Raw genomic sequence first — 16,979 nt, 5'->3', positions numbered from 1 at the left:
ATATGTAGGTGACTAAGCCTTTTAAAAAAAGAGCTTGTATTTGTTTATATAATGCCTTTCATAACATCACGACATCCCAAGTGCTTTACAGCCAGTAAAATACTTTTTAAGTGTAGTTAGTGTTGTAATGTCAGAAACACAGCAGCCAGTTTGCACACATCAAGGCTCCACAAACAGTAATGTGACAATGATCAGCATTTGATTGTTTAGTAATGTTGATTAAGGGCTAAATGTTGGTTAGGACACTGGCAGAACTACTCTGCTTTTCTTCAAAGTAATGCCATGGGATCTATTAGAGGATAGATGGCGCCTCGTTTTAACAATTCATCCAAAAGACAACACCTCCCACAGTGCAGCACTTCCTCAGTGCAACAGTCTTTCTGTATTGACCCTTCAACAGTGCAGCACTCCCTAGGCCCTACCCCTCTGGTACAGTGCTCCCTTGGCCCTGCCCTGCTGACAGTACAATACTCCCTCTGCACTGCACAGGAGTGAGAGCTTAGATTTTTGTGCTCAAAGTTTCTGGAGTGGGACTTGAACCCCCAACCTTCTGACTCCGAAGTGAGGATGCTACCAAATAAGCCATGCCTTACATAGTAAACCACCTCAAGGCACTTCATAGGAGCATAATCAGATAAAAATTGACACCGAACCAAGGTAGGCGGTATTAGAATAGGTGCCCTAAAACTTAGTCGAGGAGGTAGGTTTCAACAAGTGACTTACAGAAGGAGAAGTTGGAGAGGTTTAGGGAAGGAATTCTAAAGCTTAGGGCCGAGACAGCTGATGGCACAGCTGCCAGTAGTGGAGCGATTAACATCCGGGATTGGCAATTGTAGAATAATAGAATGATACAGCGCAATAGGAAGCCATTCGGCTCATCAAGACTGCATCGGCTCTTTGATAGAGCTATCCAATTAAACACATTCCCTATAGTCCTGTACAGTTTTTCCCAAATCTCTTTTGAATGTTTAGAGAGAAGCAGAGTTAACAGTTCAGGTCAATGACCTTTCATCAGAACTAACCTGAAACGTTAACTCTGCTTCTCTCTCCACAGATGCTGCCAGATCTGCTGAGTATTTCCAGCATTTTCTGTTTTTATTTCCAGCATCTGCAGTATTTTGCTTTTATTTTACTCTTTTGAACGTTACTATTGAATCTGTTTCCACAACCCTTTCAAGCAGTGCATTTAATACTTTGTAAAAAAGTGTTGCCTCTGGTTCTTTTTCTGTCACCTTAAATCTGTGTTTTCTAATTACCAACGTTTCTGCCACTGGAAATAGAGTAAACAAAGTGAAACTATCAAAGCCATTCATGATTTTAAACACTTCTATCAAATCTCCTCTTAACTTTCTCCGCTTTAAAGAGAGTAAACCCAGTTTCTCTACTCTCTCCACATAACTGAAGTCTGTCATCCCTGGTACCATTTTGGTAAACATCCTTTGCATCCTCTCCAATGCTATGACATCCTCCCTAAAGTGTGATGCTCAGAATTGGCCAAAGTACTCCAGCTGGGGCCTAACCAATGTTTTATAAAGGTTCAACATAACTTCTTTGCTTCTCACTCCAGACATTCTTCAACATCCCACCCAGTCTAATGCCACTCTCCTGCTTTTGTTTTCTTAATCCTGGATTTGTCATCTGCCTCCTTTTTAAGTCTCATTTTAATTTTAGTTTCTTTCCTCATCCAAGGAACTTCACCTTTTGCTGCATCATCTGACTTCATGTGGGAATGTGTCTAGTCTGAAATGCAATCAATTCCTATGGGAATATGTCTAGTGTAAATCCTAATCATGTACTGCAGGAATGTGTTTAGTCTGTACCCCAATCATCTCCTGTGGGAATGTGACCAGTCTGTACGCCAGTCTCTCCAAAAGCAGACTGGTTTACACTAAATGAAGTTTGGTTTGTAAGGTACTTTATTCTGCAGTTAGTAAATGATACAGAACATTGAGTATGATGAATGTCACTTAGTGTAATTGGTCGGGCATTTGTTTGTGTGGCATTACTAAAATAATGAACATTCGCTGGCTCACCTGGGGGGATTCTTCACATGGAAAGGCAAAGGCTGAAATTATACTTGGATAGCCTATGGAAAAGAAAATCGGGCAAGGCGAGAACAGGCAGCTGACTCTGTCTGGCTTATTTGCCCTACCATCAAATACCAAATTCACCTCCAGCCTCTTTCTGCTACCTGTCTGCCAACAGTCAATTCTTCCTCACTGATTTTCTGCTGCTTTCCTGAATGACTTCTGCTATCTGAGTTGATTGTTAAAATGCCTCTCTCTCCTGACTGACAGAGATGAAAAGAGTTTGTCATATTTCACCCGCCCTGTATTCCACTCTACCGAAACAGAGTGCAAGAGATTGCCATGTTTTTATCAAAATATTTATTTTCTCATTTGTATCTCTCCTTGTTGCAGATGGGCTCCTTGCTTTGAGATCCACTTTGAACTGACATGGAGAAGTTTGGTGTGAACTTTGGTGGGGGCCCCAGTAGGAAAGAGCTTTTGGATACAATTGAAATACAGAAGAAGCAACTGTTACAGTACCAGACACGCCTGAGAGATGTTGTCCGTGCTTATAAAAGCCTCCTAAAAGAAAAGGAGGCGTTAGAGGCCAGTTTGAAAGTCCTCTCTGTATCTCAAGAGGCGGATAAAAGTTTACAGAACGTAGGTCCTGGAAGTACAGCTTCTGATCTTGGAGATGACCAGAGCTCAATCCATAGTGAGGACAGTATGTGGACAATGAATAGTGTGGACACAGCAGCCAGTTTGACCAATAGCATCAAGGGAGAATTAAATGATGAAGACAAGGGCTTGGTGGAACTGGTGGCTGGAGGAACCTCTTCCCCAAAATCTGAGGAAGCTAATGGTTCTGAAAGTGGTATCAGTGTTGGGAGTGGGGAGCAGCAAAGCCACAGTGATGCTGATAAAATGATGCAGTTGAAGAGTCAATTGGCAATACTGACCAATGCTTTGGCAACTGTCACACAGGAGAAATCACGAATGGAGGCCTCCTATTTAACAGACAAGAAGAAAATGAGGCAAGAGCTGGAAGACTTGACACAGAGGTTTGAAGAAGAAAACACCAAATATGAAGCAGAGATTAATAAAGTCCAAGAGCAGCTCGCAGAAGCCAAAGCTCGCATCATTACCCAGCAGCATGAGCGAAGCCGGGAGCAGAGTGATCATGCCTCAATGCTTCATGAACTTCAAAAGTTGTTGCAGGAAGAGAGAGCTTTGCGACAAGATGTGGAACTGAAACTAGAAGATACAAGAGACATGTTGACATCAAAAAGCCATGCAGCAGACAGGGTGGATGACTGTGAATCTCAAATGAAGCATCTGAGTCGGGAGGTAGATGAGGTGAAGAGTGCACTACGGCTTGCTGAAGAAGAGAAGAGAAGACCAGACCCACGTGTACAGGAATTGGAGGAGAAAATGACTGAGATAAAGGCTCATTATCAGGCACAACTTCAGTTGGAAATAAAAAAGGTAGAGTATGGATTTCATATCAGCAAATGGTCATGGACCTTTTTGTTCAGATTCTAATACTGCATCTTTCCACGAAAGACTTGTAAGGTACTCAGAATGTATTCAAAACTGTTTACTATGAATCGCTTCCTATTTTGACCACCATTGGTAATTTTTTCTGGACTAGTGGATAGCTGATATCTCCCATTATTGCAGCTAATTACTTCTGCAAATCTCTTCCTGTAATTGTTTCTACAATTTAACAACCTATAATGAACATTCAGTACTGTTACTTTTTATTTTTTTCTGTTAAATTCAAAGAGACTTACTCTAAACACTACCTTCAATAATATTCCGTCTTCTATGTCCTTAGTAATGCCACCTCTCCTTTTTGCTTTCTCTATCCCTACTGAAAATCTTGTATCTAGGAATGTCTTTTCCAGTTCAGGCATGGCTGAAATAAATTTTTATCAAAGCTGTGATATTGTATCACCCAAATGGTTCTTAATGACATCATACCTGTGACTTTTTTTATTCATTTATGGGATGTGAGTGTTGTTAGCAAGGCCAGCATTATTGTCCATCCCTAATTGCCCTTGAGATGGTGGTGGTGAGCCACCTTCATGAACCTCTGCAGTCAATGTGGTGTAGGTACACCCACAGTGCTGTTAGGGAGGGTGTTCCAGGATTTTGACCCAGTGACAGTGAAGGAACAGCAACATATTTCCAAGTCAGGATGGTGTATGGCTTGGAGGGGAACTTGCAAGTGGTGGTGTTCCCTTGTGTCTGCTGCCCTTGTTCTTCTAGGTGGTAGAAGTCGCGGGTTTGGAAGGTGCCATCGATGGAGCCTTGGTGAGTTGCTGCTGCGCAGCTTATAGATGGTATGCATTACCGCCACTGTGCACTGGTGGTATAGGAAGTGAGTGTTTAAGGTGATGGATGGGGCACTGACCAAGCGGGCTGCAGTGTCCTGTTTGTGACTTGTTATAGCCACAGTATTCATATGACTGGTCCAGTTTCTGGTCAATGGTAACCCCCAGGATGTTGTTGGTGAGAGGGATTCAGCGATGGTAATGCTATTGAATGTCAAGCATGGATAGTTAGGTTTCCACTTGTTGGAGATTGTCACTGCCTGGCACTTGTGTGGTGCATATGTTACTTGCCATTACAGCCCATGCTGCAATGTTGTCCAGGTCTTGCTGCTTGCGAGGAATGGACTGCTTCAGTATTTGAAGAGTTGTGAATGGTACTGAACACTGCACAATCATCAGCGAACATCCACACTTCTGACCTTATGTTGGAGGGAAGGTCATACCTCTTAATGATTCTTAGAAACATTTTTACCTGTGCCATCATACCTCCTAATAGTCTTAGTGCTTTTAGTTTCCTCATTTTATTCCTAATGCTTTGTGCATCTGTGCACAGATAATTCAAGCCTATCCCATTGTTAGTCCTTGATATCCTTAAAATCATTGAATGATGGAGCACAGAAGGAGGCTATTTGGCCCATCATGCCTGTGTCAGCTCTTTGAAAGAATTAATCCAGTTAGTCCCATGCCCCTGCCAATGTGTCCACTTCAATTATTTCTCCAATTCCCTTCTGAAAGTTGTTATTTTTCTTCCTTCTTTCCTCCACTATACATATTCTTTGGTCTTTCCCCGTTATTGTAATGTAAGGCTGTTCTTTCCACTCCTGAGCTACCTTGGACTTTGTGGCTAGTTTGCTTCAGATGCAATATATCTCTCCCAAAAATATTCTCCTCTTTCAAATCTCATCCTGAGGCCTCAAAAAACTTGAAATCCTACCAGTGATACTGCTCATTGAGCCATGCATTCAACTGCCTCATCTTCCTCTGCGTCATGTGTTAAATTAGACAGTCGGAGAATATTTAAGAGTACTGACTATATTTTTTAGATTGCTTCCTATTTATATTGTGTGTAAGACCACTTCTTCATTCTACCCACATAAACTATTGCTAGACTAAGGAAAGGCTCTGGCATAGCGGGGGGGGGTGGGTGGGGGTTAGTGGCGGGGAGATGCTGTTGAAGCACTCTGTCTCTCTGATGCCAGGGAAGTAGTATCTCCCACTACTAGCACTGTCTTATGCACACTGATCCTAGGTAATGTCTTACTCAAGGAGACTTATTATAATTCTCTCCTTAACCTTTCATTAAGCTAATGAGCCATTTTATACTGATCTTCAACAAACCGCTCATAATCCACACTGATGACTGTTTAAATGCACTGAGGTGGCAGTCTGTAACACAGGATGTTACCCCGTCACATTGGAATTGATTGAGGAAACGAATAGATGTAATATTACAGAATCAGGTACTGAGTAGGGAAAATATTCAATGCAGAATCCTTTCTCTTGCATATTGCGTTAAAGGTGAATAGGAGAAATATTTTACAAATTAAAAAACTAAAGACAAGTCAGAAATTTAAAAAACAAATAAAAATCTAATTAAATAAAACCGAGATGCAGGGCCAGGTGATGTGTTGTACCTGCATGATGTAGGAGCTAGTGGACTCCATTGTGGTTCCCCGTGACCACATCTGTAGCAAGTGTTGGCTGCTTCAGGAACTCCGGCTCAGAGTTGATGAGCTGGAGTCTGAGCTTCGGACACTGCGACACATCAAGGAGGGGGAGAGTTACCTGGACATTGTGTTTCAGGACACAGTCACACCACTTAGATTAACTACCTTTATTCGGCCAGTGGTCAGGGACAGGAGGGTGTGACGATGAGTGAGGCAGGTAGAGGGATCCAGGAGGTAGTGTTGCAGGAGCCTCAGCCCTTGTCCTTGTCCAACAGGTTCGAGATTCTTGCTCCCTGTGTGGACGAGAGCAGAGACTGTAGGGAGGATGAGCAAACTAACCAGAGCACTGTGGTACAGGGAGCCAGTCAAGCGGGAGAAAAGAGAAATGTAGTCGTAATCGGGGATAGTATAGTTAGGGGCATAGACACTGTTCTCTTTAGCCAGGATCAAGAGTCCCAAAGGCTGTGTTGCCTCCCTGGTGCCAGGGTTCAGGATATCTGACCTGGGCTGCAGAGGAACTTGGAGTGGGAGGGAAAGATCCAGTTATCGTGGTCCACGTAGGTACCAACGATATAGGTAGAACGAGGATAGAGGTTCTGCTGAGGGAATGTGAGCAGCTAGGGGCTAAATTAAAAAGCAGAACCAAAAGGGTAGTAATCTCCGGATTACTACCTGAGCTACGAGCTAATTGGCACAAGGTCAATAAGATTAAAGAGGTAAATGCATGGCTCAAAGATTGGTGTGGGAGGAATGGATTCGAATTCGTGGAACATTGGCACCAGTACTGGGGAAGGAGGGAGCTGTTCTGATGGGACGGGCTCTACCTGAATCATGCTGGGACCAGAGTCCTGGCGAATCGTATAACTAGGGCTGTCGATAGGGCTTTAAACTAAATAGTAGTGGGGAGGGTTCAGTTGCATGGAAAATTAGGAAGCTAAAGGAGAAGGTAGGAGTGCAGGTTAGTGATGAGGCTGATTGTTACCAAAAAATAAAAGGTAGGGACAGAGCGTGTGAACATCATATTGCACCTAGGAATCGTACAAGAGTATGGAAATTTGTTAATAGAACAAACTTAAAGGCTTTGTATCTGAATGCATGAAGCATTCAGAATAAAATTAATGAGTTAACAGCGCAAATAGAGATGAATGGGTATGATTTAGTGGCGAGTACTGAGACGTGGTTGCAGGGAAACCAGGTTTGGGAATTGAATATCCAAGGGTACTCAGTATTTCGGAAGGATAGGCAGGAAGGAAAAGGAGATGGCGTAGCTTTGTTAGTAAAGGAAGAGATCAGCGCTATCGTGAGAAATGATACAGGCACTGGAGATCAAGATGTAGAATCAGTCTGGGTAGAAATAAGAAAGAGCAAGGGAAAGAAGACCCTGGTGGGAGTAATCTATAGATCCCCAAACAGTAGTTCCGCAGTGGGGCACAGTATAAACCAGGAAATACTGGGGGCTTGTAAGAAAGGTACGGCAATAATCATGGGTGATTTTAATATCCATATAGTCTGGATTAATCATATTGGCAAGGGGAGCCTCGAGGGAGAGTTCATTGAATGTATTAGAGATTGTTTTTTGGAGAAATATGTTGTGGAACCAACCAGGGCGCAGGCTTTTCTAGATTTGGTATTTGGTGTAATGAGGTGGGATTAATTAATGATCTCATAGTTAAGGATTCCCTAGGGAAGAATGATCATAGCATGCTAGAACTTCAAATTCAGTTTGAGGGCAAGAAACTGGAGTCCCACACTAGAGTTCTGGAGTTAAACAAAGATAATTACATAGGCATGAGGACAGCTGTGGCCCTAGAGGCCTGGGCAGGAAGACTAAAAGGTAGGACAGTTGATGAGCAGTGGCAGATGTTTAAGGAGATATTCAGATCCTCCCAACTAAAACAGATGCCAGAGAGGAAGAAAGATTGTATGAGGGGGAAAAACATCCATGGCTAAGCAAGGAAGTTACGGATAACAAAGACAAAAACTAAGGCATACCATATTACAAAGGCCAGTGGCAGGCTGGAAGATTGGGAAACTTTTAAAGATCAACAAAGGGTAACTAAAAAAGTAATAAAAAGAGCCAAGGTAAATTGTGAAAGAAAACTAGCGCAAAATATAAAAACAGATAGCAAAAGCTTCTATAAGTATATAAAAGGGAAGAGAGTAGCTAAAGTGAATGTTGGTCCCTTGGAGGATGAGACTGGGGAGTTAATGGTGGGGAAACACAGAAATGGTGGAGACACTAAATCAGTATTTTGCCTCAGTTTTCACACTAGCACCATCCCAATAGTAACAAGTAATGCGGGGGTAGTAGGAAGGGAGGAACTTCGAACAATCATCATCACTAGGGAAAAAGTACTGAGCAAACTATTGGGATTTAAGGCAGACAAGTCCCCAGGGCCTGATGGCCTACATCCTAGGGTCTTAAAGGAAGTGGCAGCGGAGATAGTGGATCCATTGGTTATAATATTCCAAAATTCCTTGGATGTGGGAAAGGTTCCAGTGGATTGGAAAAATGCTAATGTAACGCCCTTATTCAAAAAAGGAGGAAGGCAGAAAGTAGGAAACTATAGACCAGTTAGTTTAACATTTGTCGTTGGGAAATTGTCAGAATCCATTATTAAGGAAGTAATAACAGGACATTTAGAAAGTCAAAACGCAATCCATCAGAGTCAGCATGGTTTTATGAAGGGTAAATCATGTTTGACTAATTTGCTAGAGTTCTTTGAAGAGTAACAAGTAAAGTTGATAATGGGGATCTTGTAGATGTAGTATATCTGGACTTCCAGAAGGCATTTGATAAGGTGCCACACAAAAGGTTAATACACAACGTAAGATTACATGGGGTTAGGGACAATTTATTAGCTTGGATAAAGGATTGGCTAACCAACAGAAAACAGAGAGTCGGGATAAATGGGTCCTTTTCTGGTTGGCAAGATGTAACTAGTGGGGTGCCACAGGGTTCGGTCCTCGGGGCCCCAACTATTTACAATCTATATTAATGACTTAGATACAAGGATAGAAGGTATTGTAGCCAAATTTGCAGATGACACTAAAATAGGTGGAATTGTAAGTTGCAAAAAAGAAATAAGAAATTTACAAATGGATATGGATAGGTTAGGTGAATGGACCAAAATTTGGCAGATGGAGCTTAAAGTGGATAAGTGTGAGGTTATCCATTTTGGTTGGAAGAATAGAAAGGCAAATTATTATCTAAATGGAGAGAAACTTGAGAGTGCTTTGGTGCAGAGGGATCCGGGTGTCCTCGTGCATGAATTGCAGAAAACTAGTATGCAGGTGCAGCCGGTAATAAGGAAGGCAAATGGAATTTTGGCATTTATTGCTAAAGGAATAGAGTATAAATGTAGGGAAGTGTTGCTGCAACCGTACGAGGCATTAGTGGGACCGCACCTGGAGTATTGCGTATAGTTTTGGTCCCCTTACTTGAGAGATGTAATTGCTTTGGAGGCAGTTCAGAGGAGGTTCACTAGGTTGATTCCAGAGACGAGGGGTTTGTCTTATGAAGAGAGATTGAGCAGTTTACGCCTTTATTCTCCAGAGTTTAGAAGAATGAGAGGAGATCTAATTGAGGTATACAAGATAATTATGGGGATTGACAAAGTAGACGTAGAGAGGAGATTTCCTGTGATGGGGCAATCTAGAATGATAGGTCATAGTTTTAGGATAAGGGGTAGCAGATTTAAAACAGAGATGAGGAGAAATTACTTCTCTCAAAGGGTCGTGAGTCTGTGGAATTCACTACCCCAGAGTGCGGTGGATGCCAGGACATTGAGTAAATTTAAGGAGGAGATACAGATTTTTAATTAGTGAAGGGTTATGGAGAATGGACAGGAAAGTGGAGTTGAGGCTGAGATGAAATCAACCATGATCGTATTGAATGGCGGAGCAGGCTCGAGGGGCTGAATTGCCGACTCCTGCTCCTAGTTCTTATGTTCTTATATTGCTTGTATTATTTGGGGTTAATATCTTACCTGTAAATTAATATCTTCAATAAACTCTATTCTTGAAGAGCTACAGCATTTCAAATCAAATAGAGGTCCAACAACTTGACTCAGTTGCCACTTTCCATACTGCAGGTAACAAAAGCCAGCGCATCTTTCTTACTCCCTCTCCATTCCCAAATGTCATTCAGAGTCTGCAATTAAATCTGAACAAAGGAAACTATGAAGGTGTGAGGGGCTAGTTGACTATGGTGGATTGGGAAAATACATTAAAAGATTTGACGATAGACAGGTAGTGGCTAGTATTTAAAGAAGTATTACATGGTTTACAACAAATGTACATGCCTTTAAGACACAAAAACCCAACAGGAAAAGTGAATCAAAGGTGGCTGACAATAAAATTTAAAGATTGCATTAGATCAAAGGAAGTGGCTTATAAGGTCGCCAGAAAAATTGGTAAGCCCGAGGATTGGGAGCAATTTAGAATACAGCAAAGGAGGACCAAGCAACTAATAAAGAAAGGGAAAAGAGAATATGAATGAATGCAAGCAAGCTAGAAACATAAAGGTGGACTGTAAAAGCTTCTTTAGGTATACGAAAAAGAAAAGATTAGCAAGAGCAAATGTGGGTCCATTACAGGTGGAGACAGGAGAATTTGTGGTGGAGAATGGGGAAATAGCGGAGAGACTAAACAATTACGGTGTCTTCACGGAGGAAGATACAGAAAATGTCCCCGAAATATTAGGGAACCAGGGACTTGTAAAAATGAGGAGCTAAGAGAAATTAGTAACAATAAAGAGGTAGTACTCAAAAAAAAAAAAAAATTAACTGGATTGAAAGTTGATAAATCCCCTGGACTAGATGAGCTACATCCCAGAGTATTGAAGGAGGTAGCTATAGAGATAGTGGATGCATTGGTGGTTATCATAGAGTTATACAGCACAGAAACAGGCTCTTCGGCCCATTGTGTCTGTGCCGGCCATTAAGCACCTATCTATTCTAATCCCATTTTCCAACACTTGGCCCGTGTCCTTGTATGCTGTGAACAAAATGAAAGCACATGGGATTGTCAGCAAACACAGCCTTCCAAATTTGCTGATGAGACAAAACTCAGTGGGAATGTAAGTTGTGAGGAGGATGCAATGAGGTTTCAAGGGGATTTGGACAGGCTAAATGAATGAGCAAGATCATGGCAGATGGAATATAATGTGAATAAGTGTGAAGTGATCCACTTTGGTAGAAAAAAACAGAAAGGCAGAGTATTTCTTAAATGGTGAGAGGTTGGGAAGTGTTGATGTCCAAAGGAATCTGGGTGTCCTTGTTCGTGAGTCACTAAAAGCTAGTATGCAGGTGCAGCAAGCAATTGGGAAGGAAAATGGAATGTTGGCTTTCATTACAAGGGGATTTGAGTACAGGAGTAAAGATGTCTTGCTGCAATTGCATAGAGCCTTGGTGAGACTGCACCTAGAGTATTGTGTACAGTTTTGGTCTCCTTATCTGAGGGAGGATATATTTGTCATAGAGGGAATGCAACAGAGGTTCACCAGACTCATCCTGGGATGGCGGGATTGTCTTATGAGGAGAGATTGCAGAAACTGGGCCTTTATTCTCAGGAGTTTTGAAGAAACAGAGGTGATCTCATTGAAATTTACAAAATTCTTACAAGGCGTGACAGGGTAGATGTGAATAGGATGTTTCCTTTGGCTGATGAGTCTAGAACCAGGGGACACTGTTTCAGAATAAGGGGTAGGCCATTTAAGACTGAGATGAGGAGGAATTTCTTTAGTCAAAGGGTGGTGAGTCTTTGGAATTCTGTACCCCAGAGGGCTGTTCCACAGGGATCAGTGCTGGGACCTTTGCTGTTTGTAGTATATATAAATGATTTGGAGGAAAATGTATCTGGTCTGATTAGTAAGTTTGCGGACGATACAAAGGTTGGTGGAGTTGCGGACAGTGATGAGGATTGTCAGAGGATACAGCAGGATATAGATCGGTTGGAGACTTGGGCGGAGAAATGGCAGATGGAGTTTAATCCGGACAAATGTGAGGTAATGCATTTTGGAAGGTCTAATGCAGGTGGGAAGTATACAGTAAATGGCAGAACCCTTAGGAGTATTGACAGGCAGAGAGATCTGGGCGTACAGGTCCACAGGTCACTGAAAGTGGCAACGCAGGTGGATAAGGTAGTCAAGAAGGCATACGGCATGCTTGCCTTCATCGGTCGGGGCATAGAGTATAAAAGTAGGCAAGTCATGCTGCAGCTGTACAGAACTTTAGTTAGGCCGCAGTTAGAATATTGCGTGCAATTCTGGTCGCCACACTACCAGAAGGACATGGAGGCTTTGGAGAGGGTACAGAAGAGGTTTACCAGGATGTTGCCTGGTCTGGAGGGCATTAGCTATGAGGAGAGGTTGGATAAACTCAGATTGTTTTCACTGGAACGACGGAGGTGGAGGGGCGACATGATCGAGGTTTACAAAGTTATAAGCGGCATGGACAGAGTGGATAGTCAGAAGCTTTTTCCCAGGGTGGAAGAGTCAGTTACTAGGGGACATAGGTTTAAGGTGAGAGGGGCAAAGTTTAGAGGGGATGTGCGAGGCAAGTTCTTTACACAGAGGGTGGTGAGTGCCTGGAACTTGTTGCTGGGGGAGGTGGTGGAAGCAGGTACCATAGAGACGTTTAAGAGGCATCTTGACAAATACATGAATAGGATGGGAATAGAGGGATACGGTCCCCGGAAGTGCAGAAGGTTTTAGTTTAGGCAGGCATCAAGATTGGCGCAGGCTTGGAGGGCCGAATGGCCTGTTCCTGTGCTGTACTGTTCTTTGACTCTTTGGCTGTGGAAGCTCAAATCATTGAGCATGTTCAAGACAAAAATCGATAGATTTTTGGATACTAATGACATCAAGGGATATGGGGATAGTGGGGAAAAATGTCATAGAGGTAGATGATCAGCCATGGTCTGTTTGAATGGTGGAGCAGGCTTGATGGGCCAAATGGCCGCCTCCTCTTATTCATTTGCTGATCATGTACATGAGTACTGGTGCATGCTCTGACTGCGCTGATGCAATGGAAATACTTCCCAAACAGCAAACATTCAGGAACAGGTATAGCTGTAGACAGACTGCCTGCGGTCTTTATCAAAAAGTAGTGGAATGCGCTAGAACATTTGAATTGATTCACAGGAATGTCACAGTATTTGTTAACCATGGGTACTCTATTTTACTCCCAATTCACTGCTTTTCTTCACAATTAATGCCATTTCTTCCTAAGTGGTTACCTACCTATCTATTAAACACTGCAGTTGTCTTTGTATTTGTCATCCTGGGGCACTGCATTCCATATTTTCACAACTCTATATGGCACGAGGTTTCCCTGGATTTTATTTTAATTGATTTCCTGCAAGGACTCTACTCCATGCTTCCAGTTTGTCCATTGCATCTTTTCAGATGATGCATCCTTCCATACTCACTGTGTTTGACGGGTCCCTGAATCATTTCCGATCTATTTCACTCACTTCTGCTCTCACACATCCCCTCCCTCCCAGAACCATGATAGGGTTCCCCGGTCCTCACTATCCACCCCACCAGATCTGTATTTAATGGATCATCCTCTGTCATTTCCATCACCTCCAGTGTGATGGCATCACCAAACATATTTTCCCCTCCCCTCCCCTTTCGGCATTCCGAAGAGACCGTTCCCTCTACCATTACTTGGTCATCCCCAACACTTGCCCCCTTTCCTATGGCATCTTTCCATGCAAGTACAGGAGATGCAACACCTGCCCGTTTACCTTTTCCCTTCTTATTGTCCAAGGCCCCAAGCACTCCTTGCAAGCGAAACAGCAGTTTATATGTACTTCCTCTACATTGAGGAGACCAAACGCAGACTGGGTGACCACTTTGTGGAACAGCTCCATTCAGTCCGCAAGCATGACCCTGAGCTTCCTGTCGCCTGTCATTTCAATTCTCTACCTTGTTCCCACTCCGACCTTTCTATCTGTGGCCTGCTACAGTGTTCCAGTGAAGCTGAAAGCATGCTCGAGGAACAGCACCTCATCTTTCAACTGGGCACTTTACAGCCTTCTGGACTTACCATTGAGTTCAGTAATTTTAGATCATAACCTCTGCCCCCATTTTTAAATTTTATTTGGTGTTTTATTTTGCTGCTTTTTTAAAATTTGCCCACCCCACCACCCACCTGTTTCTTTCTTAATCCCTTTACTTTGTATTTGGATGGCTAATAGACCTCATCCGGACGCATCTTTTGTTTCTTTCCTTGTCCCATTTCCAGTCCTTTTGGCTTTGGATCATGAAACCTTTTGTCATTTAATCTCTCCTGCTCTCCACCAACCTTTGCTTTTGATCTTCTCTCTTCCCCCCCCCCCCCCCCCCCCCCTGCCCTCCCTCCCACCCACCCCCCTTTCACTTGCTCAAAACCTATTGCATTTCTAATTTTTGCCAGTTCTGATGCAGCGGAGAGGAGACCAGGTGTGCCCGAGTTTGATAAAACAAGTTAACAGTGACATCACAGGAAAGCTGCAAGGTGATTAGTTGGTGAGTAACTGCTGTTAAGAAGTATCAGTATATAGCTGGTTAGTACTCATACCGTTCGGGTGCATGTGTAAGTAGCTGGGTTATAGCATCTCAACTGGCAGACTAAAACAAGTTTTTTTAAAAATTCATCATAATGAACAAGTGAGTAGCTGGTGAGTTTTTTTGAGTAAGGCTTATTTTAACTAGAACTTATTGACTTTTAGTAGGATTTATCAATACTAGTAAGGTTTTGTTAATAATTCTGGTGTTGTAATATTGGTAAGGTTTTTTTAGCAGTAGCAAAGAGTCAACTAATAAAGAAAGGAATGGCAGGGGTGATTCAACCTTGAGAGTGCGCCTCCTGTGCTACGTGGAAGTTCCAGGATGCTTCCCGTATCCTGGAGAAGCATTTGTGCAGGAAGTCAATTGCAGCGACTTGAGCTCTGGATTTTGGAACTTGAGCGGCAGCTGGTAACACTGCGGTGCATTCGTGAGGATGAGAGCTATGTGGATAGCTCGCTTATAGTTGTGGTCACCCCACAGCTTAAGCGTATGCAGGGAGAGAGGGAATGGGTGACCGCCAAGCAGTCAAAAAGAATCAGGCAGGTAGTGCAGGAGACCCCTGAGTGCATCTCACTCTCCAACAGGTATTCAGTTCTGAATACTGAGGAAAGAGATGCTTCACCTGCGGATTACAGCCAGAGCCAAGTCCATGGCACCACGGGTGGCTTAGCTGCACAGGAGGGTACAGGGAAGACTGGAAGAGCCATAGTGATAGGTGATTCAATAATCGGGAACAGACAGGTGTTTCTGTGGCCGCAGACGTAAATCCAGGATGGTGTGTTGCCTCCCTAATGCCAGGGCCAAGGATGTCACTGAGCGGCTGCAGAGCATCCTGAAGGGGGAGGGTGAACAGCCAGCAGTCGTGGTCCACATCAGAACCAACGACATAGGTAGAAAGAGGGATGTGATCCTGCAGTCAGAATTTAGGGAGCTAGATAAGAAATTAACAAGCAGGACCTCAAAAGTAGCCATCTCCGGATTACTCCCAGTGCCACGCACAAGTGACTATAGAAATAGAAGGATAAGATAGATGAACACATGGCTGGAAAGATAGTGCAGGAGGGAGGTCTTTAGATTCCTGGGACATTGACACCGGCTCTGGGGGAGATGGGACCTGTACAGGCCGGATGGGTTGCACCTGAACAGAGCCGGGACTGAGTTCCATGCAGGACGTTTTGCCAGTGCTGTTGGGGAGGGTTTAAACTAGTTTGGCAGGGGGATGGGGACCTTAGGGTAGACTCAGTTGGGACAAAATCAGAAATGAAAATGGAAGGCAGAACATTAATGGATGAGTCTGGAAGACAGGGAAAACAAAGGTTAGAAAATTTTTTAAAAAAAAGTGTTGGCAGTGCTCAAAGGTATCCATTTCAATGCAAGGAGTATAGCAAATAAAGCAGATGTGCTGAGGGCACAGATAGACACGTGGCAGTATGATATCATGGCTTAAGGAGGGACAGGAATGGCAGCTCAACCTTCCTGGTTACAGGGTTTTCAGATGCAATAGGGAGGGGGAGGGCAATTTTGGTCAAATAAACTATTACAGCTGTGAGGAGGGATGATATGTTGGAAGGTTCATCAAATGCCTTATGGATTGAGCTAAAGAACAAAAAAGGGGCAATCACACTGCTGGGAGTGTACTGTAGACCCATAAACAGTCAGAGGGAAATAGAAGAGCAGATATGTAGGCAAATCTCTTGAGAAGTGCAAGAACTATAGGGCAATAAAAGTAGGGGATTTTAATTACCCCAATATTAACTGGGATAGTTTTAGTGTAAAAGGAATTGAAGGAGTAGAATTCTTGAGGTGCATTCAGGAGAATTTATTTGGCCAGTATGTAGCAAGTCCAACAAGAGAGGGTGCAGTTTTAGACTTGGTTTTAGGAAATGAAGCTGGGCAGGTGGAATGAGTGGCAGTGGGAGAGCATTTTGGTGGTAGAGATCATAATTCAGTCAGTTTTAACATAATTATGGAAAAGGACAGAGATAGAACAGGAGTTAGAGTTCTCAATTGGGGCAAGGCCAATTTTACTAAACTGAGGAGTGATTTAGCGAAAGTGGACTGGAAACAGCTACTCGAAGGTAAATCGGTGTCAGAACAGTGGGAGGCATTCAAAGGGGAGATTCAAGGGATTCAGGGTAAACATATTCCCAGAAGGAAAAGGGGTGAGACGGCCAAATCTAGAGCCCCATGGATGTCCAGGGCCTTACTGGATACGATAAGGCAGAAAAGGAAAGCTCATGTCCGACAGCAAGAACTCAATGCTGCAGAAAGCCAAGAGGACATGAGTATAGAAAGTGGAGGGATGAAATCAAAAAGGAAATTAGGAGAGCAAAGAGAGGGCATGAAAGAATATTGGCAAGCAAAATCAAGGTGAACCCAAAGATGTTTTATCAATACATTAAGAGTAAGT

The 16,979-nt window shown here is 43.1% G+C and overlaps 1 protein-coding gene across 3 annotated transcripts in view; it reads left to right on the top strand.

Moving 5' to 3' along the window:
- The window catches only part of gcc1 (GRIP and coiled-coil domain containing 1), a 41,374-nt gene that overhangs the window by 564 nt on the left and 23,831 nt on the right, over positions 1-16,979 (top strand). For all 3 annotated transcript variants that reach the window (XM_068059300.1, XM_068059299.1, XM_068059298.1), the window contains exon 2: positions 2,421-3,494. In XM_068059300.1, the coding sequence (XP_067915401.1) occupies positions 2,457-3,494 (1,038 nt within the window). In that variant the 5' untranslated portion in view covers positions 2,421-2,456. The remainder of the gene's footprint in view (positions 1-2,420; positions 3,495-16,979) is intronic.

This window comes from Heterodontus francisci, chromosome 27 (genome assembly GCF_036365525.1).
Source record: "Heterodontus francisci isolate sHetFra1 chromosome 27, sHetFra1.hap1, whole genome shotgun sequence".
Taxonomy (NCBI): Eukaryota; Metazoa; Chordata; class Chondrichthyes; order Heterodontiformes; family Heterodontidae; genus Heterodontus; species Heterodontus francisci.
This window is presented reverse-complemented; position numbering and strand designations above follow the sequence as displayed.